The 19,377-nt window shown below is 36.0% G+C and overlaps 1 protein-coding gene across 2 annotated transcripts in view; it reads right to left on the bottom strand.

Annotated features, from left to right (window-relative positions):
• Positions 1-18,967, bottom strand: part of Sdcbp (syndecan binding protein) — a 31,941-nt gene extending 12,974 nt beyond the window's left edge. For both annotated transcript variants that reach the window (XM_078017061.1, XM_078017062.1), the window contains exons 1-2: positions 18,829-18,967; positions 2,068-2,133 (exon numbers count right to left, since the gene is read on the bottom strand). In XM_078017061.1, coding sequence (XP_077873187.1) covers positions 2,068-2,118 — 51 coding nt within the window. In that variant the 5' untranslated portion in view covers positions 2,119-2,133; positions 18,829-18,967. The remainder of the gene's footprint in view (positions 1-2,067; positions 2,134-18,828) is intronic.
• Between the last annotated feature and the right edge of the window lie 410 nt (positions 18,968-19,377).

The following is a 19,377-nucleotide window of genomic DNA, read 5'->3' as shown; positions in this document are numbered from 1 at the left end:
ATGATTGAGTTTTGCTGTGATATAAAAGGCCAGGAGATGAGAAAATGAATACTGCACTCCTCTACAATATCCTTTCAGGACTATCAAGAATAAAACAAATCCATATTAGAAAATGAAGCAAAAAAAAAAAAACCCCAAAACACAGCCCAAGATTGTAATGGCTAAATTAGTAATACTTTTTAATCCAGGGGGAAGAAAAGAACCGTGTTTCCCTCCTTACTCATGGCTCCATCACTTAGCAAATATTTTTCTGATCTAACAAAAAGTGCTGTAACGGAATTATTCATGCAACCTGTTTCTCCTTAAAGAAATCAGCCTGATGTAGACTATATCCCTCTTTATTTTTCAATCCAATACTTGTCAATTATCAATGACTTTTTCTGCTGTTTTCAAAATCAAAAGCCTCTGTTCAGAGCCAACTGTAAGTTCCATAAAAAGCTAACCAAAAAAAAAAAAAGTGAAAACAAAGATTAGTCTCAAATCTGCCTACAAATCCTTATCCAGATAATGTACTGATGTCACATTAATTAATGGCTTAGTGGTTATTCTGGAAAGTGAAGTATTTCACATATAAAAGCTTTCTAAAAGAAAAAGTACTGTTCAGGTGAACTTTGTAGAAATAAAAACTACATTTAAAAAAATTGCCAAAATACTAAAGAAGTGATACAATATTTAAGATGATTGAATAAGCCACCTAAAACTCAGAAGCATCAAAGCTCTGGCAGATGAACTGTAAGTTTTACAAACCACACTTTAATACCCACCCTTGATTTAAGATGGAAAATAACTGCTAGTGACGCTGTTCCTGTAGTTCAGCCATTCCCACAAAGTTAATAATCCCAGTCACACGTTACTGCTTCTGCTTTTTTCCTTTTACCCCAGTAAGATCAATATTTTACCTAAAATGATTACGTTCTTCAGCTTGCTTAAGACTTTTCACATCTTCATAATAAACTTTTTCTGATCATTATTCAATCATTAAGATAAATCTCATTTTAGAGTAAAATGTCAGAACTTAAGTAAAATGAGTGTAGCATAAGGGGTTTGCAAACAGTGAAAAATTCAAAAGGAAACCCCTCATAATTATTATATTAAAAAAATTATTTAGCAGGGTGCAGTGGTGCACACCTATAATCCCAGCGGCTTGGGAGGCTAAGGCAGGAGGATCGTGAGTTCAAAGCCAGCCTCAGTAAAAACCAAGGCACTAAGCAACTCAGTGAGAACCTGTCTATAAATAAAATACAAAACAGGGCTGGGGATGAAGCTCAGTGGTCTAGTGCCCTTGAGTTCAATCCTCAGTACCCCCCAAACAAAGATCATTTAGAGTATTAATAAATACAATGTGGGTAATAAATACAGTGTGGTTTATCTTGTCAAGTTAAAATAACAAACCATAGCTGAACAGAGTCTGAGTTTATAAGAGATCAAATAGAAAGCAAACTATAAACAGATGAGTTCAAAATGGTTTCCAGCTAAAAAGATTATCAAATATTTCCAAAATACCAAGAACTGATCCCAACTCCACATTTTCTTTATAAGTAGAAGCATTTATATTCAAAGCTATTACATGAAGAAAAGAAATCACTATGCCCTGTACTTTTACAATACTGCTCTTTTAAAAGTAGCATGTGCTTCACTATTTCTATATTTTTTAATTTCAAATAGGAGGGTTAGAATTATTATAAAGATTGGTCATACCTAAAAGATCCCAAAAGAAAAATGTACCAATTTTACACAAAACTGTAATTATGTAAAGGCTGGAGTACATTTTATCAACTTAAATTTGTTGTAGTAGTTTAAACATTAGTCTGAAAAAGAAGCTGTCTTCGAAGAGTTTAAGTCAAATTTTAAAGAAATAACATCCCACACCTATTAATTCACAGTGGAATGAAAAAGAATTACTAGTTTCTCTGTGACATTTTTGTCTACCATTAACAGGAATGAACAAAAAATTTTATGAATTATAAAAATATATACAAATACATCAACTAGTTATGTTTCTAGCTTTGCTTCACAAATAAGTAGAATGTATGTTACAATATAGAAAAAAGAAGTATTTAAACATACCTGAATTACTTTGTCCACCTTCAAATCTTCAAGAGACGGATAGAGAGACATTTTTGTAGAATTTTCCTAAAGAAAAAAAAAAAATATTTTTCAAGTGTCACAGAATACACCACTGCACAGCCAGCAACAGACATGTGAACATGTACAACTGTTTAACACAATAAAAATATCTGAATTTTTTATTTTCCCTAAAGACTAATGATGCTGATCATCTTTTTATGTGCCTGGCCACTTGCATTCTTAATATCTATCTCTGCATCTTCTATCTATACATAAGTGTTTATTTAAACCCCACTACCTCTGGGTTTTAAACAGGATTATTTTTCTTTTTCTTTTTTTTTTTTAAGTAGTTAACAGTTTTGCCTACATTCTAGTCATTACTCCTAATCCCTGCAGACTACAAAAACAACAAACTATGGACGAGGTTACTTATAAACAGAAATTTATTTCTCACAGTTATGGATAATGAAGTCCAAGGACAAGATGCCACAGATCTGGTGTCTGGTGAGGTCCCATTTCCTACATAATTTGCACAGAGTGGGAAGGACAAGGCAGTTCTACACTGTCTTTTTCATAAGGGCACTAATCCTATTCATGAAAGCAGAACCCACACAAGATCATCACTCCCCCAAAGTTTCGACCTTCACCTTGGTCATTATGGGATGCAATAGATGAGCTGGGGGCTGGGTAAGCAAGACTAACATTCTGACTATATCACAGAACCCTATCAGATAGGATCTGTAAATACTTCCTTCCTGCAGACTGTTTTTTAACTTTCTTGAAAAGTTTTAAACTTTGATAAAAGTCAAATGTATATTTCTTTTTGGTTACTATAGGCTTCAAATGAATTAATTAAGAAACTATTGCCTAACTCAAGGTCATTAAGACATTTGTTTTCTTCTTCTAAGAATCTGATAGCTTTAATTCTTACAATTAAGTCTTTGATTTATTTTCACTAATTTTTGTACATTGTGTGAAATAGGTACCCAATTTATTTTCTAAGTGGATCAAATGTCCCAGCACCATTTTTTGAAAACTTTTCTTTTATTGAATTTTTTGGCACACTTGTTTAAAATCAAATGCCTAATTTTTTAAAGGCTCTAAATATGTAATGAATTGTAATGCATTCCGCTGTCATATATAACAAACTAGAATAAAAAATTTAAAAAACAAAATACTGAATTGATAGATTGAAATGATTTTATATCAGTATAGTCTATTTTTGTAAATACATGCAAAATTGCATATTTTGAAAGGATAATCTAAATATGTTAATGACTCTTATAATATTAATGATACTATCCAAGAATAAGATTTACTCCTTTAAAAAAAAAAAAAGATGGACAGAATGCCTTTATTTCCATTTATTTATTTATTTGTTTGTTTATTTATTTATTTATTTATTTTGGTGCTGAGGTTAGAACCCAATGCCTCACACATACAAGGTAAGCGCTCCGCCATTGAGCTACAGCCCCAGTCCTATAAATATATTATTATTTCTGGACTCTAAATTCTGTCCCATTGAGCTATATGTCTATCCTTTTAACAATATCACACAGTCTCGATTACTGTACATTTGTATTTAAGTTTTGAAATTAGGAAGTATGACTCCTACTATTTTATTCTTTTTCAATATTGTTCTGGTTATTTTGGGTCCTTTCAATTCATTATGAATGAGGATCTATATGTCCGCTTTCACAAGGAAAAAGAAATTTTCACAGGGATTTCCTTAACTTTGTAGAAGTTTTATGTCCATGAATAAGTTTTCCTATGTATTTACATCTTCTTTATACTCTTTTAATTTGCTTTTGTATATACTGTCTTTGGTAAACTGCTTCCTCCTATATATACTTTTTAATGAATTTGATTTCTTAATCTTTTTTTTTTTTTTTTGGTAGTGCTAGAGATTGAACCTAGGGCCTCACACATGCAGATAAGCACTCCACCACTGAACTATCCTTCCAACCCTAAGTTCATTTTTATACTATTCATTTCTAGTGCAAGAAATAAATCTAACTTTGTACACTGACTTTGTACACAACTGTGCTGAACGCAATATTAGCTCTAGTACTCTTTATGGGGGTGGATTTTATTAGGATGTTCTATATATAAGATCAAGTAGTTTTGAAATGAGATCACTTTTCCTCTTATTCCTATCCCATCCAGATGGCCTTTTTCTTGTTCTTTTATAGTAGTAGCAAAATATACATAACAAAATATCCACTCTTTTAACAGTTTTAAGTGTTTAGCATTGACAATTATATTCATAATGTGTAGTTTTCTAGAATGATTGCATCTTGCATGACTAACTACACATACAGAACAAATCCCTATTTCCCCTCCCCCATCTGTAACAATCACCATTCTACTTCCTGTTTCTATTAACTACTTTAAAAATTCATGTGAGTAGAATTATGCAGAGTTTATCCACCTGACTTTTGCTTTCAATTATTTTGAATAAATGCCATTTCATCATGGTGTAGAATCCTTTCGGTATACTAACTTGGTTAGCTAGTATTTTGTTGGAGATTTTTGCCTCTATGACTGACAATTATATGACCTGCAGTTTTCTTTTCTTGTGATGTTGTTATTTGAGTTTGGTATCAGGGTAATGCCACTCTTATAAAACGAATATAGAAATATTGCTTGCCTCCTCTTCATTTTTTGAAGAGTGTCTGAACTGATATCACTTCTTTAAATGGCATTAGATTTCTCTACTGAAGAATTTGGTTCTGGACTTTTATTTGTCAAGAGGATTTTACAGATTCAATTTTCTTATCCATATTGCTCTTCATTAGTCTGTTTCCTATTATAAGAAAACATCTGAGGCTAAATAAAGAATAGCGATTTTAGCTCATAGTCTCAGATGTTTAAAGTCCAGGATGGGGGATGGCAGGCACAGATTCACCTTAGTTGAGGCTCACCTCACAGCTGCTGGTATCATGATAGGAAAGCACTTGACAGCAAAGAGCTCTTATGGCAAGATGGGAAGCCAGCAACATACAGGGGCTAGTAATGACTGAGCCCCAACTCTGAAAGATCACACCACCTCTTTAACACCACCAGACTGAGAAACAAGTCTCCAACACATAAATCTTTTAGGACAGACCCCATTCAAACCACTGCAAGGTTCTTCAGATTTTATATTTCTTTATGATTCAGTCTTGGCAAGTGGTCTGTGTTCTTAGCAACTTTATCTACTACTAGGTATTCAATGAGTCAAAACCTAACAGCCTCTTTTAAGTGTTGTTAATTCCGTAGCATCATTTGGAATGTCTTTTTTCATTTCTGATTTTGCGTCTTCTCTCTTTCTTCTTAGTCTAGCTAAAAGTTTATTTATTTGTTGATTTTTAGGGAAAAAAAAAACTCAGTTTTGTAAATTTTTCTTCTATTTTCTATTTTACTCGTTTCTTCTCTAATCTAGTAAATTGATGCTTTTACTTTAAAAATTCATTCCTTAAGTCAACTTTAAACCAAATAAACATAATTTGCTTTTCTTTCTGGTTATTTTCTCTTTGTCCCCAACCTGTGGTGTTAGGGTTTGAACCCAAGATCTTTGGTTCCCCTTTTTATAATCCAAAAAATTTGTTCAGGAATGTGCTTAATCTCCACACATTTGTGAATTTTCCAATTTCCCTCTGCTGACTTCTAGTTTCATTTCATTGTGATCAGAAAGGATGCTTTGGGCTGGGGATGTGGCTCAAGCGGTAGCGTGCTCGCCTGGCATGCGTGTGGCCGGGGTTCGATCCTCAGCACCACATACAAACAAAGATGTTGTGTCCGCAGAAAACTAAAAAAATAAATAAATATTTTTTAAAAATTTTCCCTCTCTCTCTCTCTCTTTTAAAAAAAAAAGGATGCTTCATATGATTTCAATACACTCAAATCTGATTATTCTGCTGTGCTGGAAGAAATGTTCTTTCAATGTCTTTAAACAGTACTGTAGTCCATTTATATGGAGTACAGTACTGTTTAAGTCCTATGTTTTATTTTGTTTTGTTTTTTGGTGTGTATACCAGGGATTGCACCCGGGGTTGTTTAATCACCAAATCACATTCCCAGCCCTTTATATTTTTATTGTAAATTGCCTAGGGCCTTGCTAAATAGCAGAAGCTGGCCTTGCACTTGCAATCCTCCTGCCTCAGCCTCCCAAGCTTCTAAAGTTGCTGAGATTACAGGTGCGCATCACCACACATGGCTGTTTTCCTTACTGATATTCTGTCTAGATAGCTTATCCATTATTGAAAATGTGATATTGAAATCTCCTACTATTATCCTCTTATTTCTCCTACTGGTACTGTTAATATTTGCTTCATGTTTCAGTGACCTGAGACTGGGTGCATATGTAACTATTCTTTATTCCTGATGAAATGACATGGGGCATGGGGATGGAAATGATGGTGGAATGTGATGATCATTATTATCCAAAGTACATGTATGAAGACACGAATTGGTGTGAATATACTTTGTATACAACCAGATATATGAAAAATTGTGCTCTATATGTATAATAAGAATTGTAATTTTTTTAAAAAATCACCTGACTTTGAGTTTTGCTGACTCCTTGCTCTGCTGCTGAAATCCCTAGCATATCTCTTGATTTAGTTACCACATTCTTAGCTTCAAAATGTGTTTGGTTCCTTGTTGATATTATCATTTTTCCTGAGGCACCTTTATGATGGTAGATTTGAATTCTTTGTGAAGCAATTTGTGTAACTCCACTTTTTAAAGACTGGTTCCTGAATAGTCTCTTCCTTTGATTTTGCCATGTTGTCCTGATTCCTTACGTGCCTCATAACTTTGGGGATTAAAACATGACATTCAGAGAGAAAGAGCCACGTCTACCAGGCTTTCTATAATGATGCTATATAGAGAAAAATCTCCACTAATCATCCCGATTAGATTCTGGGTACTCACTGAACTTTTTCTGTGGATGCAACTTCTCTAGACTTTTATGTGTAAATTCTTAGAAGAATTTGTAGATTTCCATTTTTATAGATCTTATAATCTTTTGCTCTTTCTGATATCTCTCTGTGGAACCTCAAGTTCTCTGGAGCTGCTGCAAGCTACCCAGCTCAAGAAGCACTAACCAGAACATCCTTTGAGCAGCTCTCCAAAGAGCTGAAATCATTCTAGTCTACCCCTTTGCCTCTGACACTAGGTAGAGGAAGACAAACTTATCAGTTACTGTATGATAAACCACAGGCCTTTTAGAACAGAAGCATGTCATTCAGCTCTTCTTTGCTCTCAGTGGTTCCCATACATCTAAAGTATGCTGGCTCCCATTACAGGTCTGAGAACAGCATGACAGAAACCTTTCCCTTGGCAGTACACTGAGAGGTTAAAACACTAGACAGTATGCTGACTCTTGTCACATGTTCCAACACAGGGGAAAGACAGAAACCAAACCTTTGGGCAGCCAGGTGAAAAATCAAAATACTGGATACACTCCCAACTTGGATTTCTCTAAGGGGAAGATGGAAATTGGTATGGTTTTTTTCCTACTCATTCCATGCTGAGCCAGGTGAAGGGACTATGACACATACACATCTAAACTGTCAATGTTTCAACCTAGTAACCTCTTCTATAAGTGCCTATATTCTGTTACAATAGATACCAGATCCTTGGGCAGACCCTTGCAAATCCTGAATGTTGCCTATATTTCAGTTTTCTCTTTCCCTCCCCAGGAAGAAACCAGGAGCAGGGTTTCCTCTCCACACCATGCCAAGCTAGGGAATGGTCTAAAATGAGCAAATGCCATTAGTTTTCCTTCCATTGTCCAGGCAGCTACTTTAATGATTGCTCGGGGTCTAGAAGCCTCTCAACTATTTTCTGCAATTCTCACAAAGAGAATTTATGCACGAATTGTTGAGTCAGTATCTCCACGAGAAGGAAGTGCCTAGCACCCAACTTCATTTTTCTGCCTAGCTATATTCTCTGACTACAACCCCCAATAAAATGCTGAAAAGAAATAATATGACACAATTCTTAAGGGAAAAGTAAGATTTAGGTTTTTGAATAAAATACAAATTCTTGAGACAGCACAAATACTACTTAATCATATTAATCCAGAAGAAAGAAATCAAATACCTTTTCTCTGTGTTCAAATATGAGTTCCCCTAGCAGACTTTCTCCTGAACACAATTTTTTTTGGCAGGATCAGAGTACTGAGAATTGAACTCAGGGGCACTCAACCATTGAGCCACATCCCCAGCCCTATTTTGTGTTTTATTTAGAGACAGGGTCTCACAGAGTTGCTTAGTGCCTCACCTTTGCTGAGGCTGACTTTGAACTCACAATCCTCCTGCCTCAACCTCCCGAGCTGCTTAGGGATTACAGGTATGTGCCACAGCACCCAGCATATAAACAAATTTTTTACTTTAAACTTTCAGCCATTTTATCAATAAAACAAAGTACATGATATAAATAAAATATAAAGCAAGCTGTAGTATCAACAACTACACTGAAAAGAATGTTATTTGGGAGACTAGAACTATTTCTATTTTTGGTTCTACCACTGCTAAGTATAAGATCTGACTGTCTTCATGAAAAATAAATTGAGGGGCTGGGGATGTGGCTCAAGCCGTAGCGTGCTCGTCTGGCATGCGTGCGGCCAGGGTTCGATCCTCAGCACCACATACAAACAGAGATGTTGTGTCTACCTAAAACTAAAAAAAATAAATATTAAAAAAAAAAAAAAGAAAAAGAAATTGGACCAACTTAATGAGTAGTTTTCTAACTTTTCTCCTCCATAAAAGTATCTCTTCAAACAAATTTAAGTATTATGAACAACTCTATGGTTACTAATACTGAACAACTCAAGTCTAGAAAAGAAATGGGCTTCAAAATTTTTTTAAGCTATGACCAAAATTTTTACTTTTGTAAAAACTTAGTTTCAGAGCCGTCTCTAAATAAAATATAAAATAAAACTGGTGATGTGGCTCAGTGGCCTAGTGCCCCTCAATTCAATCACTGGTCCCCCAGCCACACACACACACATCGCAAAAAAAAAAAAAAAAAAACACTTAGATACAGGTTTTCTTTAAATGTGTTGATTTTAACTTTCACCATTATATTAAGAAACAAAGTATTCCTCCATGATTTTACTTTCTTGGCCTCATTTCATCCAATTTCTTTCCAAGCATTAAAATGTTCTAACCACAATCCACTTGTTATTTGCCAGCCAGGTTATATGTTTCTGTGCCTTCATATTTTTGGAAAAGGTATCTTCTTTTAATTGATTATCCTTCCATGACTTCCCACCTATCAAAATCAAGGCACCAAAAACATTCAACAAATGGTGCTGGCAAAACTGGAAATTCTTATGTAGCAAAATGAAATTAAACCTCTGTGTCTCACCCTGCACAAAAACTCAACTCAAAATGGATCAAACTAGAACAGAGACCCTGCACCTAACAGAAGAAAAAGTAGGCCCAAATCTTCACCATGTTGGCCAAGGATCGGATTTCCTTAACAAGACCTCTAAAGCACAAGAAGTAAAATCAAGCATCAATAAATGGAATGAATTCAAATTAAAAAGCTTCTTCTCAGCAAAGAAAACAATAATGTGAGGAAAGAGACTTACAGATTGGGAGAAAATCTACCATATGCACCTCCCACAAAGCATTAATCTCTAGGATATATTAACAACCAAAAAATAAATAAATAACCCAATCAATAAATGGGCTAAGGAACTGAACAGACACTTCATAGAACAAGAAATACAATCCATCAACAAACATATGAAAAAGTATTCAACATCTCTGGCAATTAGAGAAATGCAAATCAAAAGTACACTAAGATTTATCTCACTACAGTCAGAATGGCAATCATCACGAATACAGGCAACAATAAATGTTGGTGAGGATGTGAAGAAAAAGGTACACATTGCTGGTGGAACTGCAAATTGGTACAACCACTATGGAAAGCAGTATGGAGATTATTCAGAAAATTTGGAATGGAACCACCATTTGACCCAGGTATCTCACTCCTCAGTTTATACTCAAAGAACTTAGTATACTACAGTAATGCAGCCTCGTCAATGTTAATAGCAGCTCAATTCACAACAGCTAAACTATGGAACTAACCTAGATGTCCTTCAACAGGGGAATGGATAAAGAAAATGTGGTATATATATTCAATGGACTATTACTCAGCTTCAAAGAAGAATGAAATTATGGCATTTGCCAATAAATGGATGGAGCTGGAGAATATCATGCCAAGCAAAATAAGCCAATCCCCAGAAATCAAAGGCTGAATGTTTCATCTAATATGCAGACACTATTTCCCAATAAAGGCACTAGAGAAGAACAGAGTTACCTTAGATTAGGTAGAGGGAGGTGAAGGCAGGGATGGAGAGGGGAGGGGAATGTGGGGATAGGAAGGATACTAGAACAAAACAGACATTATTACTTTATGTATATATGTAATTGCATGACCAATGTGATTCTACAACATGTACACTTAAAAAATGAGAAAATATATCCCATCTATCTACAATATATCAAAGTGCATAAATGCATTCTACTGTCAATATAACTAATTAAAACAAATTTAAAAAATCCTAGTCATCTTTGAGGCTTAGCTCAAGTGCCACTTTTTTAGTCTTTGATGACCTCAATCTAACATTATTTGTTCCTCTCAACCCAGTTTTACTTTCCTTATGCTACAGCTAGTACACATTTACCTCCAATACTTAAGGGTAGAACCCACAATTTCTTATTTATGTAGCATAAATGCTTTATCCTCAAAGACATCAAATGTTTACTATTATCAGTAAACAATATACTTTAAATATTTATTGAAAAGATCAAAATACTATAAAAGCAAGTCTATAATTTTGAATCTAATTGCAAAAAACCTTGTAAGGGAATAATAAATGTTTGTATTATTTTTCTGAAGGGTTCTATTAACTCATATGGTATACTGTATTTAGATAGTCTTAAAATATTGATAAATTCAATTTATATTAAAATTGAATAGTGTTCATCAAACTGTAGGAATGGAGAGATAAAGAGAAAACACAACAGGGGAGAAATTATTTTCAGTTCTTACAAGTGGAAAGGAGTTAGTGGGCTGAGTATGGTGGGAAAAGGGGGAAGAGATTTAAAATTAAACATTCATAAGAATTAAGTATAAGGAAACAACTGAAAACTATTGCACATAAGATGATCACATAAAAAACATGCTCATGACAATGGTAATCAATAAAAAGCAATATATAATTACATGAAAATAAAGACAAATACATATGAATGATCGGATGATTAATTAATATACTACATTGGCATTTCATAGAAAATTTTGATCTCTAATCCTGCAATTTTTTTTCCCCAATGTGTAAAAATTTCTGAAGGGTCAGCACTCAGGGACAAAAACAAGAACATTTTCAACATCACAAAGTAAATTTAAAACAACTTCAGTCCCATAAGCAGTGGTATTTGAGTAAGCTGGGTAAACCACACACTCGAGAACAAAGCCGGTATGGAATAGACAGAGGCATAAAACCACAAAAATCAAACTTTCCAGCATAATATTTGTGGTATGTTAATTGTAACATTAAGTTACTGAAATTTTTAAAAAAAGCAAAATCTGCTTGTGAGAAATAGATAGTAATCTATAAGAATAAATATCAGGACTATGGTCACTTCTGAGTGCATCAGGTAGATGAGGTCAGGAAGACACATCAGAATTGCCCAGTGCCTATTCATTCATTTGGAGAGGCATTTAGATTCTTGTTATTTAAATTTAGCATAAAACAATTTAAAAATTATCTTTGCTTCTTCACACTGTATCACTAATCCACTCAGATTTTCAACTAAGCAAATAAAAATCTTATTCTTAAATGATGTAATACAACTATTAAATACTTGGGCAAGCTGGAATCATATGGCAGCAAGACTTTAAAAGGAAACAGAAGGGAAATAGCTCAGGTAGGCAGCCTGTTCACAGAGTTCACAAGGAATCCTCCACTCAGTAGGTTAAACACATTCACCAAGCTTGGGGATCACTCTCACTGAGGAGATGTAGCCCAAGGTGACTTACTCCCAGGAAAGTAGTGAGAGAAACCTAAACAGCTGGGAAATTTAATTTTGGAAGCTATAAGCCTCTACTGCCTCCTCACAGTGGGGAAACACTCTCACCTTCAGGCTCTCAATTCTCATCAACAATCAAAGATTCACCTAGAGTCAGTATTCCATTACTGACCTATGCCCTTTTTGTGAAACCATTTCTAACACCAAATGTGTGGAGTCTGCTGAACATCAACAACCAACTATCCAACAAGAACTTAGTATTTAACAATTCAACTTTGGTACCAGACACAATTAGCACAGACTCCACAAGTTCAGGGCTCTGTCCCATAACAATGGCCCTACTTCACAGGTGCCAGTCATAAGCACCTATAAACTAAGGGATCCTATAATCCCCTCAAATTCAATAATTTAACAGAACTCCTCACAGAATTCAACAAAATTTTACTTACACTTACCAGTTTATAAAAAGAATATAACTCAGGAACAGCCAAATGGAACACATATATATAAATCAAGGGAAGGAGCAGGAGGTGATGGGATATATAAATAATCCTGATAAACAGCTATAATTAAAGAAATCTTCTCCCCTCCTTCATCCTTTTGTTTTCCTAGTTTAGACTGAAGAACTCCCCCCATTATGACTTAGATAATGTTCCCTTTTTTACTTATGACAAAGCCAGACATTGAATTCACAAATTCCCATTTCTTGCCATAGTTAGCTGAACAGTTTTCACCTCAGTGTTCAAAAAAATATTCATAACCTAAACTTTGCTTGTACTTCTCTTTCCTTAACTTTGATCTACCCTCAGCCTAAGCCAATATATAGTCCCTATTATGCCTCCTAAGATCAGGCTGACTTCATGGTAAAACATTATCTGGCCTGAGATCTGACTTGCCACTCTCCGTCCTGCCCTTCCCCAAACTTCCTTTTCTAATCTGCTCCTTCCTATGAAAGGCACCCCTTTTCTGCCCAGATGCTTGCAGATTTTAGACTTGGTACTCTCCCCTCTTGGAATACTCCTTTACAATAAAGCCACTTCTTACCTAAATCTGCATTTGTTTTGACAGTCTAAAACAATTACCCTCTCAGAAAGGATAACATTTTTTTCCCTCCGTTACAATTCCAACCACATCTACCTGTGCATACCTACCTTTCCAGTGTTTTCCTTGTAAAAACTCCTTCCATGGCCAGTGTGAGCATGCTAGCATACTTAGCTTGCAGGGGAGGCTAGCCAGGAAGAAACAACCAAACCTTCAACAACATTCTTTTGCAAGCTCAAGATAGATTTTGAGTTACAGGGCTCAGTATTTCTGCCTCCCAAAGTTATTCATTTAGGTTTAAATGAGAAATTCATATTTGAAAAACCACTCAAATGAAGTATGTTCTAGGAAGAAAACTGTAAGGCATTTATCTCAAGTGTCTAACCCTTTCAACAATAAACATGTCATTTAATTAATATTTCCATGATAACAAATCATTTATTAAATAACGGGTCACATGTGAATCTCGTCTCATCCCATGGGAATTAGGATTAAAACAGGATACAGAACAGAGTTATCCTGTCAAGCCATTTCCCAGCTTCCTACAGATCTCCCAAGTACTTGTATATTACAGAGGCTGAAACAGAGCCTGTAAATTATATTTAAATAATTAAATATAATCTGACACTAAGTCAAAGTATCAGAAATATGTGGCCCTTTTTGAAGAACCACAAAGCTACCCTTGGGAAATCCTTTCAATTATGACTGGAATGTCAAAACGACAACTGAGATTTAAGAGGATTCTGAAAATAACTATTACATCAGGGAAGAATTCTCATTTTACCTCACCCTCCTATCAAGCAGCATTACTGCAAGGCCTAAACTACAGAATTTTGTTCCTAGGCCTTTGTTTCAGCTGACCAATCAATATAACTTCTACTTTGCCTGAAATCAGCAGGCAAGAGTCACAGTGGCTATCTACTCTACCAAAGTTTGATCATAACTCTCCCAATCATAAAAGCTATTTTTCTCTGTCCTAATTCTCTGGAAAGAACTGGTGCTCTCATACTATTCTTAAGCCAAGTTTGGCCCACTCTTATACTCTATGCAACCTTCTTGACACTCTTCATGCCTTATGAAAGACTGCTAAACCCAGTCTTTCCCTAGGCCTTGGAAAATAATCCCCAAATTAGTATCTATTCAGAGATTTCTCAGGGATTGGGGTAGTATCAAGGTATTTTCAAGACATCTAAAGTACCTTTTTTGTTAAGAGTATGAAGTTTCTGATTTGTCCCTCAACCTTCCCACCCAGGTTAGTGTAGAATCTTTAAACATGTGCACAGAGAAAAGGCCTCCATAACCTAAACAATGTATATGGTATTTTGGAACATCAAGTTAATTTCCTTTCTATCTGCAAACACATTGGTAAATTTCCAAATGATACCACCTGGAATGGCAATACTGACTGACTTCACTCCTTGAACCAACCACTACAACTGGTTTCCTGTAAAAATTAAGTGACTGGGTTAAATAATATTTTTGTTTTTTGCTTTTTCATGGTATATTTCTATTTATAAACATCCTCTTTGGTTTTTGTCAACGTCGTTTTACAGTTTTCAGTGCACAGATATTACATGCATTTTTGTTACCTAAGTAATTTATATGTACTTGTTATTTTCAAAAGTATTGGTTTTGTTAAGATTCTTTTTTCAATTATTTTATTGTTAATATATTGATTTTGTATATAGGCTTTTCATCCTGAACTTTTTAAACAATTTTTTAAATTTGTTTTAATTAAACATGTCAGTAGAATGCATTTATGCACCTTGATATATCGTACATAAAAGGGGTATAATTTCTCATTTTTCTGTTCATACATGTTGTAGAGTCACATCAGTCATGCTTATTTGTTTTAATCTGAGGCTATTTTAAAATATTTTTGACAATGCAAATTCTGGACTGCAGAATCACTAACCATAAAAAAAAGAAAAAATACAGTGTCAAGACTCCACAAAGATCTGAGTTCTAATCCCAGGTCGGCCATCAACTTAAGCTGCTTTCCAGGGTCTTGTCTTAATGTATAATACATTTAATCAACAACAAATAAAATTTTATCTGAGGTATAAAGTCTACTTTCTACTACTGTCTACTACAAGCTCTATTCCCCTTAACTTTAACCACAAAAGGTTTGAACATTCTAGTCCCATAAATTATTTTCAGATGGATGCAACATATCAAACTATTTCCTTATTTAAACAAAAAAGTAGCTTAATTAGCTTCAATTATTGTGAAATGAAAAATAATACAAAATAATACAAAAACATTGATTCAGAAAACTACAACACACAAAGCAGTAGCCTAAAGTACTATCATATGGTATCAAAGTAAAACAGAATTTAAGGTCCTGAAACAGTGGTTCTTCAACTTTACAGTGCATAAGAACAATCTGGAAATCTTAATAACAGATTTCTAACTCCATGCAACTGAAACAGTAGGCACAAGACTGGGAAACAGGTAAGGTCCAGGAATTTGAACTTTAATTCTTTGTATACAATCAGGGTCTAATGGACCTCCTTATTTAAGCAGTATTATTCTATGACTTTTACTTTTCCTTAGCAATTTTTTAAAAGAAAAACGAAAATTTTTTTTCAATAAAATAAAATCATTATCTTACAAATACCTTCAAGGTTTGCTAGAAATTTTTATAAGTCTAAAAATGTATACAAGATGAAATCTTAGTGAACTTATTTTTTCCTACATCTTGAAACATTTTTTGCTATTTTATCAATCTAGAAATTTATCATTATTCATTGGTTATTCCAAACTATGCTATACTAAAATGACAACAAAAATAGAATTGTTGCATGATGATGCAACAGTGAAATAAATTATTACATTAGTCATCTTTCAGTTTGTATTGCCCAGAGAAAACAACCTTTACAAGGTATAAGGTCTAGAAATAGCACTTTTGTAGTCTCTTTATGTTTTAAAGCCTTCAGTGAACCCAATAGAAAATTAAAGCGTTTTTTTTCATTTTCATCCACATGTCAGAAAAAAAGCTAAAGAGAGGAAGATGAAGAAATTTACTGAACAAATTAGAAAATGCATGCAAAAAGACAAATAGCTACATTTTAGAATCTTAATAAGAAAACTGACCATAAACAAGAGCTCAGATTATCAGTTTTTAGATTATGATATTTTAATTGAAATTCCTCAAACCTAAGAATCAATAAGCAAACAATATATTTCTAATTAATAAAAGAAATACTTTTCATTCAGTTATTCTGCAGGAAGGACGTTATCATGCAATACTTTGAAGTAAGCACTGAACCATCCTGTTTTACTAAAAGGATCTTATAATCTTTTTTCATCTTTTCCATCTGCATACCAAAATTTGCTTGGCATGATTTCTAAGAGGTCAAATGAAGATAGGTATATAAACAAAGGTGAACTGGGTGGAAACAGTAATGTAAAAATTTTAAAAATTCATTGCACAAATTATTCTCGCTGGTATTTATAAACCCACATGTGAAAATTCTTTAAAAGTAAAGAGCAAACATGGTCAGCTTCTCTTCAAAATCATGGTCCATTAATATTTTCAAAAGTACTGCATTTTATGATCAAAAAAGTGCAAAAATTACCAAATAATAATGATGGCCTCTTATAGAGATATATTTCAAATTTGGAATCCATATTATGTTTTGACCACACAAGTGCAAGAAGACCAAAAGCAATGATATGCTAGGACGTACTGGAGATGAATTTGAAATCTGAAATCATCTTTATAAGATACTTTCATTCATTATGTGCAATTAGTTCAATTCAAAGATTTGCTGATTTGCTCATTTCAGCAATATATATTTTCAAAAGCAGGAAAATTTGGAATAATGTGGGTTGTGTTGAAAATGTTCTCAAAATTTCTAGTAAAATTGTTTCTCTTAATTTTCATTTTGTAAATTATTCATAAAATGTAAACAATAAAAGTGTCCACTAAACTCACATGGTAAAATGACAACCAAGATTTCTAATAAAGTAAGGACTAATAAGCATTATGGGTTGTTCCTATAAGTGTCAAGGAACACACTTTGATAATCAAAGTCCTTTAAACAGTTTTCCAGAACACTGTCTCAAACTCAACTAATCATCGGATCAGAATTACTTGGGGCACCAGTTAAAAATAGTTCCCCAGGCTGACACAGATTTCATGAAAGGTCTTTGAAACTATTCTTTTTAATAAATATCCAGGGAGAATTTGAAGATCAGCCATTGAAAAATGTAGCAATATGAAGTCAACGCCATAATTTTTTCTTGCCAATGGGATTATATTTCTTTCTTACTGAACCAACAAAAAAACAAAAGTCTAACAACACTCTGACAGCATGACTTTAAGATAAACATCTACACAATACTAGTAGGAGTGTAAACCAGCACAATTCAGGTAGAAAATGAGCTTACAGTACTTGCCAAAATTATAAATTAAAATACTCTATGACCCAGGAACATTACTTCAGATCTTAAGTTTACAAATATAATTTTTTAATATCAGCATTACAAATATACTTTTGCACAGGGGAAAGAACATGAAAATTTTACTCACTGCTCCACTGATTACAACAGCAAAAGATCTAAAAGTTCTATATATATTGATATTAAAACAGCTCCAAAATATTGTCACTAAATAAAAGCACTGTAGAGTAACATATAAAGCATAACATTTGTGTTAAAGGGAAGGATGGAAATATATTTATACATCTGCCTGGATAGATACAAAATATCCCTGAATGGGCACCTAGGAAGTTTAAAACAGTTGGCTGCTTACCAAAAGGAATATGGTTGGCTAGAACACACAAAGGAAGGTTTTATAATGTATCTAGCAGATGGAGGATTATATGCTGTATGCATTTACTATTGCTTACATTTTGAGCTTATGCCTCAAACACTACGTTTCCAAAATGCACTGGCAACACTTGCTAAGAAAATGCCTTTCGAAAACTGACATATTAGAATATTCTACGATTCAATAATTGTGCTTTGATGAACCTGAAAACTTTCCATATCCGTACGCCTCCACTTTCCCTTTATTAGAAGGAAACCCTGACGTGAAAGCTCTGAGTCACCAGATCTCCAGAGAGATTTCCTTGTGAACACACCCTACAGGAACAACGTTTCTCCTTTGGCTCCAACTTCTTCCCGAATAAGCGCCCAGCAAACAACCTCTCCCCCACCGCCTTCAGGAGCCGAGGCTTCGCCCACTAAACAAACACCGCGTCCCGCGTCCAGATCCCGGACGCGCCTCCTGCGCCGCCGAGGAAGGTGATCGGGGACGCACGGATCCCAGGGGCGCACCGAGGCCAGCAGCTGTTTTTCTACCCATCTCTGGAGACCTTATCCCGGAGGGACCAGAAGGACAGAGAGACCCGTCCCCAAGAAGTCGCCGGGCGGTGGCGGGGGCCGCTGGCTCCGCCCCAGGCCGGGCCTCCCGGCTCCCCGCCCACCCCACCCCCCACCCGCAGCCCGAGCGGGACCCTGTGCTGGGGACTCAGGGGCTGGCAGGGCTGCTGCTTGGGAAAACTTCCCCCCAGGTCCGGCTGGGCGCAAGGAGGGGTGCAGAACCCCCCGAGGAGGGGCGTCGCGGTCACGGCCGTGGCCACCCGAACACCGTTAGGACCTGTACCGACTCCGTTAAGTAGCTCGGGACCCCGGGGTCCCCAAGACTCGACGCTTTGTCCCTGCGCCCGGGACGTACCTGCTTTCCGTCGCAGCAGCTCACCTAGGACACCAACACCCGCTCGCCGCCGCCTCCGGTCACTGGCACGGACTTCCGAGACCCGGGGGAAGGAGAGCGGCGCGCGCCCGAGACCGCCCTCCAGGAGCGTCACGGCGCCGCCCCCGCCTTCCGCCCGCGCAAGCGCGCGGCGCCGTGCGCTCCCGTCGCCCTGGTAACGGGCGGCGAGGATGGGGAGGGGCGCGGGGTCCTGGCGGCCGCCTGGGGGTCTGTGTCTGCGGTCTCCTCTCTGCCTGCTGTATCCGACGCCGCGCAGCTTCTCGGTTACGCTCAGGACCTTCTCCGCCTCCCGACGGTTCGTGCCTTAGGATCGCGTGTCTCTGGCTCCCGGTGTTGTTCCCGCGTGTGATGACAGTTCCCGTCACCTTCAACACAAAGAGATCCCTACCACCCGCGCTTCCTCTTTGGAGGTTTCTTCACCCAGCCTTCCCCTTCCACCCCTGCTGTCCTGTGACTGTCCTCTTGCTTGACTTCTCCAACTGGAGCTCAGAAACAGTCATCTCACTATTT

Source organism: Ictidomys tridecemlineatus, chromosome 7 (genome assembly GCF_052094955.1).
Source record: "Ictidomys tridecemlineatus isolate mIctTri1 chromosome 7, mIctTri1.hap1, whole genome shotgun sequence".
Lineage (NCBI taxonomy): Eukaryota > Metazoa > Chordata > Mammalia > Rodentia > Sciuridae > Ictidomys > Ictidomys tridecemlineatus.
This window is presented reverse-complemented; position numbering and strand designations above follow the sequence as displayed.